This window comes from Buceros rhinoceros, unplaced genomic scaffold, assembly GCF_000710305.1.
Source record: "Buceros rhinoceros silvestris isolate BGI_N320 unplaced genomic scaffold, ASM71030v1 scaffold14684, whole genome shotgun sequence".
Classification (NCBI taxonomy): domain Eukaryota; kingdom Metazoa; phylum Chordata; class Aves; order Bucerotiformes; family Bucerotidae; genus Buceros; species Buceros rhinoceros.
Window position 1 is genome coordinate 56657 of NW_010406594.1, and position 16939 is coordinate 73595.

The window sequence follows — 16939 nt, forward strand, 5'->3', positions numbered from 1 at the left end:
CTGCAGATTAATATTTATTGTTAAGATCTTATTTCTTTTACTTTCACAAGGAAGCTGTTCTTCATATATTTTAAGCTATGCAGCTGAGCATCCCAGTTTGCTTAAGCACTACCACATGCAAACACATGAATTTAAAACACCACATGGATTCAAGATGTTTTGGCCTGCTGTACTTTCCCCTCATAACAAGAAACAACCTTCTCAAGAACCTGATATGACAAAGGTGAGGTCTGTCCCCGTCGCACGCTACAGCCGTCGGTCATTCAGGGGGTTTACTGTTCTGTTATGCAACTTAAGAGGCTGAAGCACCCCCCCTTCATTCTTCCGCTCACTCTCTTCAGTGTAGATATTATGTTGTGTGATATAGGCTATAACAGAGTCTGGTACGAGGTATTTTACACTTAATCCTCTGCACAAGGCATAGCGTACCTGTGTTGCACTGATTTCATTCTGAATCCACTCTTTCACCAAAAAGATATTGTGCTGAAATCTAGTTAAAAGGTCCGATTCATTGATATACTGAGCAGGATCAGAGCCAGCACGGCTAATACAGACCAAACCAAACTTTTCCACTATTTCTTTGATGTGTTCTTCCTTCCAGAGATTGGGTGTCTTAAATGTCTGGAGAAAATCAGCCCCACAGAGCAGCTTTAATTCTGGTAGAACTGGAAAGACAAAAGGAAATGAGATTTCTATACTTGCTAGGTTTTCTAGGCATTTTATACTTAAAATAGAGTTTAACTCCTCACCTTTTCCTTTTTTTATTCATTTACCTTTACCCATTTTGTTTCAAAAGGCTGCAAGAAAAACCCAAGCTTGAATTCTATGTGTCTGGTCACAATTACTATATCGCCTACTTCATCATCACTCACTGCATCTCAAATATTAACTGTACAATGTAAAGGAAAATTATTCCTCTACTCGAGCAAGCCAAAAAGGGGAAGAAGCAAGTGAAGAGAATTATTTCAGAGAACAACCCTAGAATTTTGCCTGGCTTTGTGCACCTGTATCATCTAAAACATGACAGACTGGATCTGTACGCTTACTAGTACAGTGAGCTAACCAGTCAGCATACTTGGCTTGTTTTAGAGAAAGTGAACCAGTAGGATATTATGCAGATAATACTGTGTCACTTGGCCACAGCATTTTCATTCTAGTACAAAGAGATCTAAACCAAATTTGCTGTACCTTGAGTAATGACCAAGAATGATACTTCACAATATTTTTCACTTGTTTTCACTCCTTTTCCCATTTGCTGCCCACCGCCTAAGTCCCAGTACAGATCTCTTTCCTCAAAGTCCATTCTGCAGCACTCACCATTATCCCATCTGAGGATTTTACAAACACTGACTAGGTGTTTTCACAGCGCCACATTCATGTGAAATGAAGGACGAAGGCATTATCTCTGTTTTACATGTATTTGAGGTTGTGGACAGTTAGCACATCTGCAAGTCCCATACAAACACCTTAAATCAGCAATTTGAGAGGTGAGAAACATCCCAGTGATAATGTGTGAGAAGCATATCTGAAGTGCCTTAAGATACACACCATTTTGCAGAGGTTTAGTATATACACCAGAGTATATACTAAACTACAAGTATTTCCTCTCTTCTTACACCCCTTGCTATTTAACTTCTGACCCCTACAATGAAGGCAGCAGGGTACTGCACTGCCCCTCCCTGGGCTTCAAATGCAGCCTCACTACAGGAGGAGGATGTTATGGGGCAAGGCCAGCTTGAAACACTCACGCAGGCAGAGTCAGCATAGACTGTCCACATACTTAAAACTACAATTCTGGCTTTTTAGAGTTTATTATTCATGTGTTTGGTAGGAATGTGAAATTTTTTTAACAGCCTCCTTGCCCACAAACCATCCAGTACCTTTAGATGCAATGCTCTCATCTCTGACACGAGCTAACGCAGAAGTACCCGCAACTCTCATGATCTCTGGGTGGGTCAGGGCTACAGGAGTATGAAACTCTGGAAGAATGACCCAGGTACTTCTGACAGCTGCTGAACAAAGACACCAGGAACCTTAGGATTCCACCACACACAGAAACTCTACCATACTAAGCCGATCTTGCCAGCTTCACCCCTTCCAAGCTGTCCTCCGCCCATCTATTTCCCCATCTTGTCTTTCCACTAACAGATTTGACTCCTTTCCAGTTCCCTGTGCTCAGTTCCGTGTTTAGAGTGTTACCAGACCCCTGCTTTCCGGAGCCTTACCTGGGTTGTATATCACAGCTTGCTTTTTACTTAACAGCAACTTCCACAATAAAACATTACTCTGTCCTAAGCTGTATTAGAGCTAACATTACACTGGAGCTTTTTCTCTGAATGTACATGCATTGCAGTTCCAGGCTTCTAGAAATTAACAGATGGGAGCCTTTACAAAAAGGCTGTTGATTTTACAAATATCCCCACATCTTCTGTGCCAATGAGAAAAATGTATCTTTGGCCTTTCACAGGAACTTCGCTAAGTGATGATCTGCAGCTTCCACCATACATAATGATTTAAACAGCAAATGGCTGCTGCAGTGCTCCATTTTTTGATAGATACGACAGCCTTTATTGTAGGCCATGCTCAGTCTGGATCAGGGAAATTTTGCTTGATTTTCATTGGCGTAGCTCAGTCAATGATGCTGAACAGAAATGAACTGCAGTTCTTTGAAGTGTTGTTCAGGGAAAAAGGTGAGGGTGAGCTAAAGGAGAAAGAACTATTAACACAAAGGAAGTGGCTGGATCTGAGTTCTCATTAAGGAAGACTGTTGCTGGAATATCCCAGGGAAAAGCATTCAAGAGGGGACAACAAAGCTGTTCATGCGAGGCAGCTGAGAGACTTGAAGTGCAGGGGATTCAGTTAGAAATGAAAACAACCAACAACATCTTGTTAAGTAGGAGAAAAAATACTGCACGTGAAGCTACATTTGGTGAATCAAGGGGGATTGGCAAACCCCTGGACACTGAAAAACAAAGAACTCCATAGTCTTGTCATTTTCATCTTCATCTTGAATGAGTAGCACAAAGAAGCTATTCTCAGTTTATTAAACCTGCAATTGTTTGTTTATACCTATCCTCATTGAATCCTTTTGTTTTCGATATATATTAAAATGAACTTATTTCACGTGGAACTAAACCAAGAGGTTCAGCACCACGCAAAGGTATCTTGTAGTTTAGCAGGAAACAATTGTATCAGGGCATTTTGCCACTGCTAAGTTTGGCCATCAAGCTGGTCTCTGTCAATGCCTCCGTTAGGAGAGTGAGCCTTTCTACCAACTTCACAGAAAACCTCAATTCAACAGATTGTCAACTGAGAGTCTTTACTGGGAAAGAAAGACTATTTTTACTGCTTTTTTTCTTAACTATCTCAAAGTAAAATGCTATAGAGCTTGAAATAACTACAGAAAATAATAGCCAAAAGAAATTTTTGCAATAGAAAATTGTCTTTACTACTTTCACACTTAGAATGGCAATGTGGAATAATCCCACTTGTCACTTGCCAACAATCATTAACCCCAGACTCAAGATTCCACTGCAGTCCAAATGCCTGGACACTTTTCTCTCTGCTATCTATAAAGATATAACAACTCATCTTTTGGTAACTTTCATATAATCATGAACAACTCCTATGTATTATTCATGACCAAGAACAGCTGCAACAGGAAAAATGTAACGTATCAAAAGTCGAGCAGCATGCTAGCAAGTCATGGGGCTACAGAATGTGATAACATAGGAAACCCCAAACTGACAGCGTTTCCAGACCCTGCCATACTTCTATTGTAGCTTTCTGTCCAGAAATGCAGTAAACACCAATGCATCAGCATCACTGGTGTGGCATCCATATACTTCATCCATTGTCGAACACTGGAATTGCAATTGTAAGTAATCCCTATACTTTCCGATGGTTTTTATTCATATATTCTGTGCTTTCCTAAACCTGCAGGGCCACAACACCCATCTCTGACCCAGCTAAAGAGATGCTTATAAAACCAAGAATTAACCTGACTCCACAGTAAGTCTCCTGCCTATGTGGGCGACACTACAAAATAACCGCAGCAGCAGTCCAACTGGCATGGCTTGGATTTGGCATGCAGCTCCAATACTCCAGACCTACCAGCTACTATAAATTTTTCCATTAGTCTAGTCCAGTAAAGCTGTATTGCTTTTAATGCTAAACAAAGTGTCGTATTTACAGTTATGAACCAACCTGAGTGCTGGTAAGAAAAGGAATCCTCTGTAGATCTTTCTATGGGCTGTTTGTTTTTCATGAATTCCTTCTTGGACTGGAGCAATTCATTGTAATGGTGCCTGCATTTGAAATAAAGGCTTCTGTGTGAAGTAATCCTCTCAGAGATACACAAAGTGATTACCTGGCACTTTCAGATTCAAGAACACAGTCTGCTTTTATGCACTTTGGATCTGAATACAATTGGTCAAGAATTTAACATATTAATTCTACCACAGGATTAGTATGGACGTAGTTAACATTTTGCAGAATTCACAAGCAATCTCCGTAACGGCATTTTGGCTTTCAACTCCTCTTTGAAATTCTACCCTTGTGGCAACTTTGGTAAAAATAAAAAACATCATGGAGCTTTTTGCTTGAAACAGGATTAAGTCACACTTCAGTCACTAGATTTCGTTTCTCAACACCTCACGGTGATGGTTCTATAACATGTGCTCTATTTTCAAGAGGAGACATTCTTGTTCTCTCTCATTCTCTTCTCCCCAAAAACACGTTCCCTGAGTTTCCATCTTGTGGTTTTTGCCTTTCATTTTAATTCAAAGAATCAAAATCCCAAGAAACTCAAAATATACAGTTCTCGTAAGGGTCTGACATCTGCTATGCTTCTAATTTCACTGAGTTCAGACCTCTGAAGCCAGGCAAAGATCCTTCTGTCGGGTTTGTCCAGGTTTCTATTCCTTTACTCTTTTGCTGCTCCTGCTCACTGGCTCCCCACTGCAATACTGGTATTGGTACCTCACAGTAGTGGCCCCTTCTTCAATCATGAGGGCAAGTACCAGTCTTGGATCCAAATGCCTAAACTCCCTTCCTTTTAAATCAGCATGGCCTTGCCTGTTCAGAATAGTCCTGACTGGCAGCATCCTGAGCTACGCTTAGTATGACCCTACAGGATTTTTGGAAACAAGCTCAAGGTTAAACAGGACAGGTGGATGCAGACTCAAATCAGTGTCCCATCTCTGTCTAGTACATAAATGGCCAGAGTGACCACTGCGTCTTATACAACTGTTCCAGAGCTGAGATTATACAGTACAAAGTACAGTCTGTGTACAGTTCCGTATGTGTACAAAGCCTAGACAAACCTTTGAATGTCTGGCCAAAGGAATGAATTGCTAGTTTAGTGATTTAAAGGTAAATCATGCAAATACTTTCAGCCATAGGAATAAGCTGCACAAGTGTCAAGAATGTACACCCAGACAAGCTGCATAACTACCTCCTGCATAACTTGCGATGCTCAGCCATTGGCTGAAGAAACTACACAGCCAAGAGGCAAGGGACATGAGGCAGCAGAGAGAGGAGGCAGCAGAAGCTTGGCCTCCGTCTTTCCACATTTCTGCTTTTAATCCTGCCTTGTAACACACAAGCTGATGCTATGTATAGTCAAGCATACTAGCTTCGTATCACAGACGAACATTCTTGGGCCACGATTCAAAATCAAGAACTCTTGCCAAAGAAGTCACTGCAGGACTAGTGTTACAAGCACTGCAAAAAGGTCTGTTCAGCAGATGTTGAGTGCTGCGGCAGGGGGGGGGACATTATTTTAAACATACACCGAAAAGGACAAACCAATCCGTCAGTTTATCAAGCATTTTCCTCAGATGTATATGAAGCTTTGAATAACTACGTCATTAAAACACAAGCACAATTCAACAGTAGCTGGCTAAGATAGATCTTTGCCAGCTTTAAATTAATTCATAGTCTATCTGCAGCACAATCAAACCCATGTTACAAGAGGAGTTAATGTAGTTCTTTGGTTACTAACAATACAGTTCCCTTGTCTAGGAAGAATATTCAGGAGCAGCAGCTAAGTGGGAAATAGTTCTATCATGTTCCCCACTCCTCTAAAAAAGCCTTGGCATAGTCTCCAAAATTTCCATACTCAATATAACAAGCAACTGACAGCACTGCCACAAGTGGAATATGAGCTTTTATGTTCTAACTATTTGGGAACTTCTGCAAAATTCACAGATTTAGATGAAATATGACAATTTCACTGCACTCTGGTAAAACAAGCACTGTAGGAAAAGGCCATTCAGGTATCTCAGGACACCATGTTCTATGGCAGTGAGGTATACAATTCAAAATACTGATAAGAAGAGACATTTAGGTACAATAACACTTTTTGCTTTGCACTAGCAAAATCTCTTTCTATTGGTACTGAAGTTTCCTACCTGAGGGAGCTTGTTGGTTCTCGGTTCTTTGACCAGGGAACAATCTCTAGATTAACCTTCACCACCTGTGCAGCAGTACAACTCCACAGTAAACCACTGCCTATTTATTCCTGGTAAGGATTTAGCCCTATAGCCACCTATATAATTTTTTTAAAATATTCAGGTGTAACAGCTAGAATACAATATAAAGCCAAAATACCAACCTATGCTATTTCATCAGCAAGCTGGTTCCCTGTTCAAGGGACAGGGTTTGGCATTAGCTTATGGCATAGGTTCAGCTCACTCATACAGGTCATCATTTGGGAAAAAATGCTTTAAGCTCATTTGTCTCCTTCAGAGGTATCTGTTCTAATATTCTGTGAATTCATTTATAACACTAGAGGTTCACTTTTGAGAGTGGCAGGAAATTGGGCATTTCATACCACATTGATACTACTTTCCTTGAGCAGAAAATTACACATCCACATTTTTTCTATTGCGCCTCTTACACTAAAGGACTCTGCAGTGGATTTATAATTTACAAACCCAATCTTGCAAGTTCTCACTTCAGGCAGAGCTGTGTAAGTACCTGATCTGTGAGATTCATGGCTGCTTCTCTGGAGGAAAAGAGTTTTACAAAACTTTACAGAGTTCAGGCCAAAAAAGCTGAACCCAAGCAGAACTACTGCAGGACAGACCTTCTCACAGACAAACCTGCCCTCACACCGGTGTGTCACACAAGTGTGACAGAAAATAACAGAGACATTTTCTGCAAAGATAGAGTAGGCATGCCTACTCTTCCTCCTGCCCCAATCCTATTCTGCTGGCAAAAGAATCAACTGCATGTCAATGTTCATTCAGCAAAGCAAATAAAAGCAGAACTAAAAGGCTCTACCAGGGTTTTTGTAAGTACGTAGGATATTCTTCTGCATCCTTCGTCAAGGGACAGGTCTGGCTTTTAACAGCTTTCACACAGAGCCACCAGAACTTTCTAGGCATTTGTTGGAAGGTACCTTTTAGAGCCGTAAGCTTTACAGACAACTGTTTCCAGTTAGAAAGTAACCTAGAAAATGCAGCTAGAAATGAGAGGTCCTCACACTGAGGTAACAGGGTTTGGACAAATTATTTTTCCTTCCAGCAAACCCACAACAAACACAGATTTTGAAGAAAACATCAGCAGTTATGGGCTTGGGTTTAATTTGCCTTAGAGTTAATAAGAAAACTTTTCAAGGAAGAGAAGAAGAGATAAATCTGTAAGCATAATAATGCCAGCAGAGCTAATTTGGAATAGGGATTCTCCTGAAGAACAGCTTGGTTTAAATTCTTACTTTCTGATTAAGATCTCTTATATTACCTGCTTAGAGACTTAAAAACAAGGGAGCCAAGAACTCTGCTGCAGAACTCCTTCAGCAACTACAATTTTGCAAGACTCTGTCTTGGCAGAGGCCTTCCACAGGCACTTAACTACTGAAATGGCCCCAGTGCAGCACTGCGGGGTGCTGCACACGTCTGGGGAAAGCCCCACTGCTGGGCATGAGGAAAGGAAAGGCTCCAGATGGGGAACACTGACTAGGCAGCCTTTCTGAAGGAAAATGATGTGAATTTTCACTGCTCACAGATCTAATACTTTATCTCGCAGCCAACGATTCCATAAACAGACATGTTTTGCTTTGCCTGGGGGTTTCACGAGCAAGTTCTGTGCGTTGATCTAGGAACCTTGACAGATTTTTGGCAATCAGTAATTTCATAAAGAAGGGGGGGTGGGGTGGGGAATGTAATTACCTTAATACTTTCACTGTCTCTGTCCATGTCTCCTGCTCACTCTCCCATGGATCAACTCGAATCCAGTCAGATGTCTCCAGTGCTAGTTTAGCCATTGCTATCCGGTGCCTTGCTGAAACCAAACCTTTCTTTCCATAGTTATCACTAACAGGAGACATTATGCCTTCAATCACCTGATACCTTCCTTCGGAAAGAAAAAAGAAAAAAGAAATAAGTAATTTTCACAGAATCTAGAAAATTTGGGGTGGACAGGACCTTGGCAGTTCATCTAGACCAACCTCTTCAAAGCATGGTTAACTTCAGACTTATAAGAGGCTACAAACAGCCAAACCCAGGTATTATTTTTAATATAGAAAGAACAATGAAAAGATTTAAAAAGCAGCTTTCTTGTTCCTCTGTGAACTGCTCACAACTACTATCAATATGTTTATCCCATTAAATGAGTAAAAGGAAATCTCGATGAACATACAATTTTCAGTCACATAGAGATGTTTATAATTTATATCTAGCAATCTCGATCGTTTGCATCATAATTAAGTTTTATATTCCAGTAAGTACAGCTTTTATAGAGCCAGAGCAATAGATGATTTAACTGACCACCACTTTGTTTTTAAGCATCTGATGCTCGTTATTTATCAAAGTCATTTTGCCTTTGCATTGTGTTACAGCAAGAACTACAGCATACGACTGAGGCTGTGAATCAAATGAATCAGAGATTCAGGTACAAAGATGGGGCTAACGGAATCTAAAAAATGAGACTTACAGCACTATCGTCCACACATCAGCTTAACTGCTGTTATTGACCCTTTCTGTCTGGCTGGCCATGGTAATTCAATTTGAAAATACGCCCATATTTTTCCACTCCTGAAACATAATGTAATCATTAACACCACAAGCCCTTTTTGCTGGACTTTGCAGTTCTGGCCTCAAATCAGGAAACAAAAATGTAGCTCTCATTTTGATAAACCAACAGGGAAATGAAGCACTGATACAAGTTGCATCCCTCAAGAAACAGGGAGCAGGGAAAGGTCATCTCAAATCAACAGAAAAGATTTCTAATAACACAGGCATTTTAAATAACTGATATGATAAATATGATTCTGAAGGGCGAAGAAATCCTCTTCCTTTTTTCTAATTCAATTGTTTCAAAGAAACTTAAAGAATGCAACAAGTTCCCCCCATTGCTATGTAATGAAAACAATACCCGTGGACTCCTTATTTCTGATACTGGCACATAACTTAATATTCTAAAATAAATGTGAAGTTACTCAATTGTCAATATGATAGGGTAAAACTTTCAAATGAACTTAAACAAGTTGGACAAACAGCACTAAAATTCAGTGAGATTTACAGTTCTGTCTCCTGTTAAAATGTTAGTGCAAACCATCCTCTGTTTTAAAACATTATCATTACAGGCAGAATAATCAACAGAGCAAGATAAAATTTTCCAGAAACTTGCAAAAATGTGAAAATAATTAAGTCCACCTCTTGATATGAAACTAGAAATATTCTCAATTGACATATGAACAATTATTCTCTGATACTTTGATAATATACAATGCTACAACATATTTGCATTTAAAGGGAAAGAAATTACAGTTTCAATTAATGTCACCCTTACTAAAAGGTTTTTCTTACACAATTTTCCACCTTTCAGCTCCTTTCTTTTGAGTTTCTACAGATATAAATTGTTCCCTTCTATTTTAATTGAATATATTAGATGTAAAAATTAAAATTGTGTAAGATTACGCCAGCCAAGAATGATTGCAACTCTGCCATATTCTTGTGAGTGAGCTGTAAAGATTTCAGTCTCTAGTCTGGCCTTAGAACTGCACAAATTGGATGAGAAAGGAGCTTCTCATGCCAGATCAGCTTTTTCCAAAGCAGAAATAAAATAAATGGAAAAGAAAAATCAAGGTTGCTAATACTTAAGGTACCAAAAGTCAAATATAGTAGTGGAGATGATTCACAACGGAATAACCCAGCACTATGCAAACATGATGCACATGAGAACCTTCCACCTAAAAATATTTACCACTCAAAATATAGGAGAATATTTTATTACTGGTTTTAAATAACTTCTCTCTTGAAGTAATAGTAACGTTTTCCCTTGAACTCACAAGAACTCAGTTATCCTCCCAGAACTCTCAGGATTTTTCACTGCTTCATTTAAAGCAAAATGTTGATTTTATTTATAGGCTATAATTAACTGGAGTGGACAGAGGTATCTAACATCACTTTTCAGATGCCATGTAGAGGAGAAAATGAGAACAAACCCACCACATGAAGACTAGATTCAAGTAATTCCAAGTATGAGTTGTTCAAAGTGACGTAGAAACTAAATATCAAAAAGTATCATCCCATGACACATATGCAGAGATTGCCAGACATGAAAGAGGAAACGAAAATAGGCAAGACTTTTTCACTTCATGTTCAGTCACCTTCTGTGAGGAGAATTCAACAGAAGGAAAATCAAAAGGGTAAACAATTCAGCAGTCACTGCCTTGAAAGTCAACATCAACAGCAAATACATCAGAGGAGCGATGGACAATTTTTTAGGATTGCTCTTCATAGGATGGATGACTTTACGTTCACCACTTCAGAGTGCTTGAAAGATGCGCTCACTGAATTAGATGAGGTGTGCAAAAATTGTAGCGACAGATGCCATATGAGTACCCAGACAAACATAAATCACAGCTACCTGCCCAAGTAAACTACAGGGCCCGAGGATGTGGATTCACCTCTGTAGTCAGCCAGCCCCTCAAACTGCCACTTTGGGAACTCTCCTCCAATAGCTGAGAAACTGGGCACACACAGCGATCGCTTCTCAAATAAATGCTGAAGGATGCCCATATATCACATCTGTAGTAAATATTTTATATCAAGACCTCAAAATACAACTTCACTTCTATAGAGTTCACTGGATTTGGACAAAAGGGAAGAAAGGCTGACAGCTATCAAAATGAGGATTTCCTCCAGAAAGGAAGGCTCAAACCACCACCTTGAGAGTAACCATGGGAATAATAAAGTATTGTAGCTCTGCTCGCAGGACGCTTTATTCTGAAGTGTTCTCATCCAAGCTGACTTCTGCCACGTAGCATGACTGGGCAGCAACAGTTCTCTTCAGAGATGCTACAAAACAGTCAACTAGGATTCCAAAGGCAAATACAGGGCATAACCCAAACCCCACTGCAGGCAGGGGACACCCACCCCTTGTTCTGCTGAGCTTTAGAGAAAGACAATGAAACCTGTGGAACAAAGATACCTGCACTTCTCTCTCTTAGAGAAGCATTCCCTAAATTCGGAAAAAAAGGTTCAGAGTTAAACTGTATGCACTGACAACACCATTTGGAGAACTGAACTTATGTGACAGAAGTGATTCCTTGTCCTCTATCCCTATTGGTCTTATCTAGAAACTTGGGGATGTTACATATCCTCCACTGGCAACACTTGGAAAACAAGGTTTTAAACACCTTACACGGGCTGAGTCTAGTACTATTGCTTTGGACTTTGTGGTCAAATGAGAAATACAGTCAAAGAGAACTAAAAACATCTGGCATTAAGGACTAATGGACTGGAAAGGCATTTGCCACAATCAGGGCAAGTTGCAAGAAGCAATTTTAAAATAAGGGATTGAATCTGAGAAGATTCTAGCTATGTGTGAGGATGTGTGAAAAGTAAAATGAGTAGAAATGAAAGACAGGTAAAGAGAACCATTATTCAGTCACGTGTAGCTACATCTGTTGTATTTAAAAATTGGCAAGACAAGATTTGTCGACTGATATTAACAGAAAAAGGATGAATTACTTGACACATGGCAAAGAAACTGCAGGTACTGTGCAAAGTATCATAAACTCAGTAAAATTCTCTAAAATAGAGGTATATGAAAAATAAGGTTAGACAGCATTTGAAACCAAAATGATGTGCAAAATGCTGGCAGACAGAATTACTGGAGATGTCAGTCAGGACACAGAGCAGGGAGAATCATGTCACTCATAACAGTGATACTGTTATGAGCTCCAGCCAAGCTACTGCAAAACTCATCATTTCTGCCTGATTTGTGATTGAGCAGAAACACTGAAGCAGCACCAAAAGTCAGTCATTCCCAGGAAACACCGCCTCTCATGCTAGTTAATTCTTCACTCATGCCAGTTACTTTTTTGGGCATTCAGTATCTATCTTAGCTCTGAAGTGCATTGTTCTCACAGAGAAGGGAATCAATGTGAACACGGCAGCCCACTACCTCACTTCCAACAAGCTTTAGTCATGTATAACCATTGTCCTCCAGTCCCACCATCAGCTTCCAGCCTGCAACTAGTGCTTCTTCTCAGCAAATAAGCTCCAGTTTCTCCCCTCCTTGCCTGGGAAACTGTGGAAGCAGAACTTGTCCTATGAGGAGCGGCTGAAGGAGCTGGGACTGTTCAGTCTGGAGAAGAGGAGGCTTAGGGGGGACCTTATTGTTCTTTATAATTATCTTAAGGGAAGTTGTAGGGAGGTGGGGCTTAATCTCTTCTCCTATATTGAGAATGACAGGACGAGGGGGAATGGCCTTAAGTTGCGCCAGGGGAGGTTCAGGTTGGATATCAGGAAAAATTTCTTTACAGAGAGGGTTATTAAGCATTGGAACGGGTTGCCTAGGGAGGTGGTGGAGTCCCCATCCCTGGAAGTGTTTAAAAATCGTGTGGATCTGGTGTTGAGTGACATGGTGTAGGGACCCTGGCAGTGTAAAGGCCAACGGTTGGACTCGATGATCTTTGAGGTCTCTTCCGGCCGGATGATTCTATGAAGACTAAAAACATGCGAGAATGACCAATTAACTTCCTGGCTGGGAATGGTTCTGCCATAAAACAGGCACCCCGAACCGGCCATTTTTCCAGCATGTTGCCACCCCCTTCTGCTTGAGAAACTGTCTTCCCCATGGCAGGAAAGACCATATGCCAGATGTGTACCCACACATATAAACACAGATACCTCTAATAATTGCTTTAAACAAAGCTACCTCTACCGGGCATGGGTAAAGCTTCCACAAGCTAACTGGGCATTCTTGGTTTGCAGACATCCTGGGTTAAGCATTCCAGAAGTGCAATGATGACACTGTGAGCACCCCAGGCACAAATTAAGTCTGTTTCTTCAATGCATGAAGTACTTTTACTAGCAAGAGTCCACACATTAAACTAAGAAGTCAAAAGGCAAGTCACATCCTCCCCAAAACTACACACTGATGATGGAGAGCTGTAATATGATGCACAACTTTCATTGCAGCCTTTCAAATTTTCAAACAAGTCTAGTGAAAATCATATTAACTGCTCAGAGTAAGGGTAGAGTCTCATTACACAGATCCTGGAGCAGATCAGACAGTGAGTTGTGATTCAGACAGAATCATCATTCATTTCCTAGTTCAATCCTTCTTTCAAAAAAAAAAAGTTACCAAACTATACCATACTATAACATATGACTTTGGTCTCATATCACCTTTCTACTTCTTGCCTACATAGGCAGCAACAGTTACAAAATTACAGCGAGAAATCACATTCCAAATCCCTTTTTAACCCTTCTAGTCCTGCAGGAGCAACAGAATCATTTTACAGTTACAACAGACCCATCGAAGCAGCCCTCTGAGCCGGTTGTGTAATTCTGCCTCGTGAAGGGAAAAGCACTCACAGCACATGGCAAGTATGTAGCTACTGCTCCTGCTGCACAGTGATGTCAGCAGGTGACCAGATTCTCAACCATCCCACCCAATTTGACAGCCAAATTCCCTTTACTATTGTTTTCTGACTATTATTTTTCTGCTCAGGTTCCTACTGAGCCACCTCCCGAGGAATTTCTCTGACAGGTTCCAACCTCTCCCAGAAACCTGTGTATGTTTTAGCTGCCAGATGGAAAAAAAAAGAAAAAAGCCTCAGCAACTACGTATTTTGTCAAGTTGAAGAGTTCAGCGCTTCTCAGTAGCTTTTCTGATCCTTGCTTAAGTTCCTGATGTTACTCACCTTTCTCCTTTGCTGCTGAAACTTTCTACCCTGCTTTTCTGATCTCCTTCATGAGGAAATTATTTTGCTAGAGGAAGTAACTTGCACATCTTAGTGAAGACAGATAATGAATAATTAATGTTTCATCTTTTCTCCAGTTTCACCTGGCTGTCAAAACTGCTAACTGCAACACTTCTTCCTATTAAAACACAATGTATCATAAAACCATGAAATTTGAACATAAATATTTCTCAGTTTCGAAATTAAGCATATTTTCACAGGGCTCAGCCTGTTCCACAAAGAGGATCCTAAAACCACTTATAAAACTTTGTGTATTTGCATGAATGCTCATTATGATACTTGTTTATGTGCCGAGCCCAAGGAAAAGGTAATGTGAGACTTTCTGCACTGAATTTGCCATGAACACTTCAAATGAATGAATATTAAAATTAACACCTCAAATGTATATTAAAATTAAGTCAGCTGTGAAGTGACAGCTTATCCATAGCTAGTGTTAAAAGTCTTTCTTCCTTTTCATAGTAAAACACCATGGGTGTGGTCCTGACACCACCTTACTAACCTGTTTGGTGCAGGTGATCTCTAGCTAGCTCAAACAAACGCATGTGCATGTTTGTGATGGGGTTAAAGGAGCCGCAAGCTAGAAGGATTACAGGTATCCTGCTCTTCATCCTGACACCAAAACATTAAAACTCCACCCTAAAAAAAGAAATAAATAACATCATTAACAGAAAAGACAAACCTGGACATAGAGCGGCCTGCCATTGTTCCTGTTCCTGGAACGCCTACAAAGTATCAGGAGATAAGTCCTCTGCTCCATCATAGCACACAGGAAGAAGGAGCTCAGAATTGCATGTGTTCTTTGATATTAATTAGGAAAGCATCAGCAAATTCCTTCCCCACATATGGAGATGGCTACAAAGTATTTCTAGAAATTCATATTGTCACTATTATTAAAGCCAGACAGATTTTTTTACATGTTTAGTATTTATTTAAAGTATTTTACTAAAAAGCTACAGCCAGGGTGAATGGGTGGGGAGCAATGCTGTTAGGAGCCTTGCAGGTGCATCTACGAACAACCCTTTATAATGTAGTTAAAAAGTCAGTCAGCTCAGTAACGATGCATCAGAAATCAGTTGAAGTTAGTCACTGTGCTTGGAGCGACTTATTTGCATAGCTCTTTTTACAACTGAGTCAGAACACATCTGGCATGATCAGAACAGCTGTCCCCCACATATATATCTATGAATTCATTTTGAGATGGGCTTCTCTTCATTTCCTAGGCATTGAAATCTTATGGCTCACAGCCATTTATCACATACTCCATTCTCTTGCCTTCCCCTGGCCCTCCATCAAGGGTAACAGCCTTCCTGCAGAAGACACTCATGTCCCAAACTTCAGAAGTCAGTCTTGGATAAAAAGATGGAATCCAGGATGGACTGTGTGCTCTGTTTAGCTGAATCCTATTCTCCATCTGCAGTGCAGCTCAGAGCCTACCTCCCACTGCTCCCAATCTTTATATTCCCTTCCACCCCCCACTTCGTACTACTTAGAAAAAATTAACAATAATGCTTAAATGAATGTCAAGATGACATTTTAAAGCTGCTGACTATCAGTTCACTTACAGAGGATTTATGACTCTGAAGACTAGGCCCGTACCACTGAACAGCATTCAGTGCACCTAGCAACAACTTGCATTAGTTTCACTTGTGACATGACAGCATTTTGCAGACTTTTCGTAGAGAAAATTCTTTGAAGTATATGTGCTATGTGTACCTTGACCATCTAATACAGACTATACATTCAAAGATTCTTTTATAATGTTTTCATTTTACTTATTTCCCATCTCTCCCATCATACTAGGGAGATATGGGGGGAGAAGTCTCGCAGGCTGTAGAGCCATTGAAAGTCATCAACAATCTTATAGTCTATGATTGTAGCAGCTGTAGGAAGCGCATTTCACAGCACGCTCTCTGCTCTGATTTACTGTCCCTGTACACATACTAACAAGCTCACACATGTAAACTATATGCAAACTTTACAGATCCTTTATTCAGAAAAATAAAATTTAAAGCATTCTTTCATTCAACAGCAGCAAGTCTCTAAATATATCTTCATTGTACGGGGAAAGGTCTTTTTTTGCCTTGAAACAGGGTAGCAAAGCATTAGTACCTGTGATTAACTGGAAAAGAAATCATTGCTAGAACATCTAAGTGCTCTCCTATAGTCCCTGCATTTTGCTAGATAAAGTCTGTTGCCACAGATCAGTCAGCGCTGAACTGTCAATGATGAATTAGTTAACCCCAGACTAGGGATTTTCTAGAATCATCAGCTTTTTACAGCCATAACTACAATTATGTTGTTCAGCATCCAGCCCTGCAAACAGACTTATACGTGACAACCTAAAACCAATACCACAGTCATAGAACTTCACCCAACTGCCAGGCAGCATCAGTCAGACATCACTCATGCAAAACACGTTTGGGGAAAGCCACCCCCCCATGCTCCCCTGTTAATCGCACCAATGGCAGCTCTAGCTCTTACATCTGCTAGCCGATGGCTCTGGTAAGCTCTCTTCTGTTTGGATGAAGCGTACTTTATATTTCCTTTGCTGGTCTTCTCTTTGCCATCTTTAAAGTTATAAACTGAATTATTTCTTTTGCTTTTGGAAAGAAGCTTTTAGTTCTACAGACTTCTCTATTTCTCACCTGAAACAGATACGTTGGGTGGTTTGATTGCAGCTCTGACTCATTTATACCTTGGAGACTCTAGGGAAAG

General features: G+C 40.3%; 1 protein-coding gene across 1 annotated transcript; it reads right to left on the reverse strand.

Moving 5' to 3' along the window:
- Nucleotides 1–246: 246 nt before the first annotated feature.
- On the reverse strand, nucleotides 247–14832 carry NMNAT3 (nicotinamide nucleotide adenylyltransferase 3). Its single transcript, XM_010134176.1, has 4 exons — nucleotides 14724–14832; nucleotides 8175–8358; nucleotides 4207–4307; nucleotides 247–665 (listed from the first exon to the last, which is right to left on the reverse strand). Exons 1-4 carry the CDS (start codon nucleotides 14830–14832, stop codon nucleotides 247–249), a joined length of 813 nt encoding a protein of 270 aa, XP_010132478.1.
- Between the last annotated feature and the right edge of the window lie 2107 nt (nucleotides 14833–16939).

What these genes read in the sequence shown, in the direction of transcription:
- NMNAT3 (XM_010134176.1), bottom strand. Translation starts at nt 14,832, where the DNA reads ATGAAGAGCAGGATACCTGTAATCCTTCTAGCTTGCGGCTCCTTTAAC. An exon ending in AGATCACCTGCACCAAACAG is followed by an intron (nt 8,359 to 14,723) that starts GTTAGTAAGGTG and finishes TTCTTTCCGAAG; the next exon opens with GAAGGTATCAGGTGATTGAA. An exon ending in CTTTTCTTACCAGCACTCAG is followed by an intron (nt 666 to 4,206) that starts GTTGGTTCATAA and finishes TTGTCTTTCCAG; the next exon opens with TTCTACCAGAATTAAAGCTG.